The sequence below is a fragment of the Blastomyces dermatitidis genome, assembly GCF_000003525.1.
Source record: "Blastomyces dermatitidis ER-3 genomic scaffold supercont1.1, whole genome shotgun sequence".
Taxonomy (NCBI): Eukaryota; Fungi; Ascomycota; class Eurotiomycetes; order Onygenales; family Ajellomycetaceae; genus Blastomyces; species Blastomyces dermatitidis.
The window spans coordinates 3068352-3070542 of record NW_025544774.1 but is presented as its reverse complement, the minus strand read 5'-3'; the positions used below and the strand labels follow the sequence as shown (position 1 = coordinate 3070542).

General features: G+C 33.2%; 1 protein-coding gene across 1 annotated transcript; it reads right to left on the bottom strand.

Annotated features, from left to right (window-relative positions):
- Positions 1 to 1359: 1359 nt before the first annotated feature.
- Positions 1360 to 1803, bottom strand: BDCG_00391 (uncharacterized protein; the record flags this gene model as incomplete). Its single annotated transcript, XM_045415903.1, has 1 exon — positions 1360 to 1803. One exon carries the CDS (start codon positions 1801 to 1803, stop codon positions 1360 to 1362), a length of 444 nt encoding a protein of 147 aa, XP_045271743.1.
- Positions 1804 to 2191: the final 388 nt, after the last annotated feature.

The following is a 2191-nucleotide window of genomic DNA, read 5'->3' as shown; positions in this document are numbered from 1 at the left end:
AAGCCAGTGTACAATTACAGATGTACACTGGCTTCTTATATTGTAATCTCATACACTAAATTAATTAGTGTATGCTATGGCCCCTTTACACTTGTACGCGTACGCTAGTAGTTTGGAAGCGGCCGCGTGATTATCCGACGGTCGTACGTTCTTCCGAACCACACGCTTGTATATAAGTATAATGAAAGAATAATAATAATAATAATATCAGTAAAAGATAATCATTCTTTTAAAATCAGAATAAGACTGAGACTAAAGATTAAATTCAGTTTTATTCAGTTTATTCAGTGATTACTTATATAATCAGAATTTGATAATAATTATTAATAATACTTATGAAATAACTAAATACATTCTTGTATAAGTTTATTCTTTACTTTCTCATAAAAACTACACTTCTCTGATATACTGTAATTAGAGGTATTAAACTATCTGATAATTTCATGTTTTACAATCATGAGTTTCTTGATTATTTCTTCTTAGAATTATTCTCAGTGATAGTAATAAATATCTCAGCTTGAGTTGAACTTTCACTTCATTTTCATCTCTGTTAATGAAATTACTAAAATATTATATATTATCAGTGTAACAGTTGAATATGTTCTCTTAATAATTTTCCATCACTTCAGAATTAATTTAATGTATAAATTCATCAGATTATCTTGAAGATAGCAGTCAAATTCAGTTTTATAAGTATGTAGTTTTGCCTGATTTTCAGTTGTAATCAATGTATGTAAGTTCTGTTTCAAAGTTAGTATTATAGTTCTGTATAATATGAAGTATTATCAAAGACTATTACTTACTAGAGAATTATATATCACTGTCTTCACATCTCTAACATCTGCTTATTCAAATCACTGATAGTTGATATTATAGTAGTCTTCAATTAATTTAATATACAAGTCTTATTTCTTCTCTGTTTAATCTTGAGAAGTGTAGATATTAACACAATGAGAGAGATCTAGTGAAGTGAGACTAGCCGCCGAAATCATAAATTTTACATTTGATTTCATTTAGTCTGATCTCATATATTTCTTGATATGAATCTCACTGAGACTAATTATTAAAAAAACATGCAAAGTAACTATTTATCAAATCTTAAAATGAGATTATGACTTAGAAAAAATAAGAAACTTATCTCATTTAATCTCAGTTAGTCTCATTTCTGATATAAAGTTACTATTTTTAGACATTGTAAGGTTTTTTTTAGACTATTTTTAATTATTTAAAAAGTAACACTTTTTAATAATACTTAAATAAGATTTAAAGTCATTTGAAGTAATAAAAATAATTTAAATTGAGAGGTGAAAATCATGATCTCATTTGAAAAATGTAATAAGAGTAGACAGTAAACTCTTACTAAGACAGTATGAAACTACTATCTAATGTTGAATACAACCGCTCCACCACGAACTCGCTCGATTTTTCGAATAAGAACCCGCCGATAGATCCATCGAAAAGCCCTCGATCATACAAGCATTTTGACCCCATCGCCGACCGCATACCCCGTGTGGTGGTGGAGTTATCCAGCCAAACATGAACCGGACGTTGTTCGAAGCTCCTGTGTGGGATTATCCCCCGTTCTCCCCTACCACACCACAACCCCGGGCCAGAGTGCCATACAAATTGTAAGGTGAAGTAACCTAGCCATATGCACCAATCTTCTTGATTTTGGAAGACCCCCGACCTGTAGTTGTGGAGATATCCGAGGAGCGACCTCCGCGAAAACCCTGTCCATCTTTGATGTTCCAAAACACCAACGCCAAGTCTCACCCTCGTACCGCCCTTCCCAATCTGGCCCATCCCCGGCAGAAAAATACAAAAAGATACCTCAGCAATAATATCAAGCACATAATTAACAGACTCTTCTGAAGTGCAACCTCCACAGTCCGCCGCCAGTGTATCTAGACTTCAACACCAAGTCTCACCCCTGTACTACCCCTCTCAATCTGGCCCATCCCCAGCAGAACAATACAAAAAGATACCTTGGCAACAGTATTCAATACATAATCAGTGAACAATGAGTCAACAGCATATCAACAACTATAAAATCAGTATACCCCAAGATCTGACTGAGCCTTTGATCCCTGCACAGTGAGATATATTAAATCTAGTTTTAATATCTCAATATTTAATAGATTCTGCAAGAGATTGAGAACAGCAACACTAGATTTCTATTGAATTTAAGAAT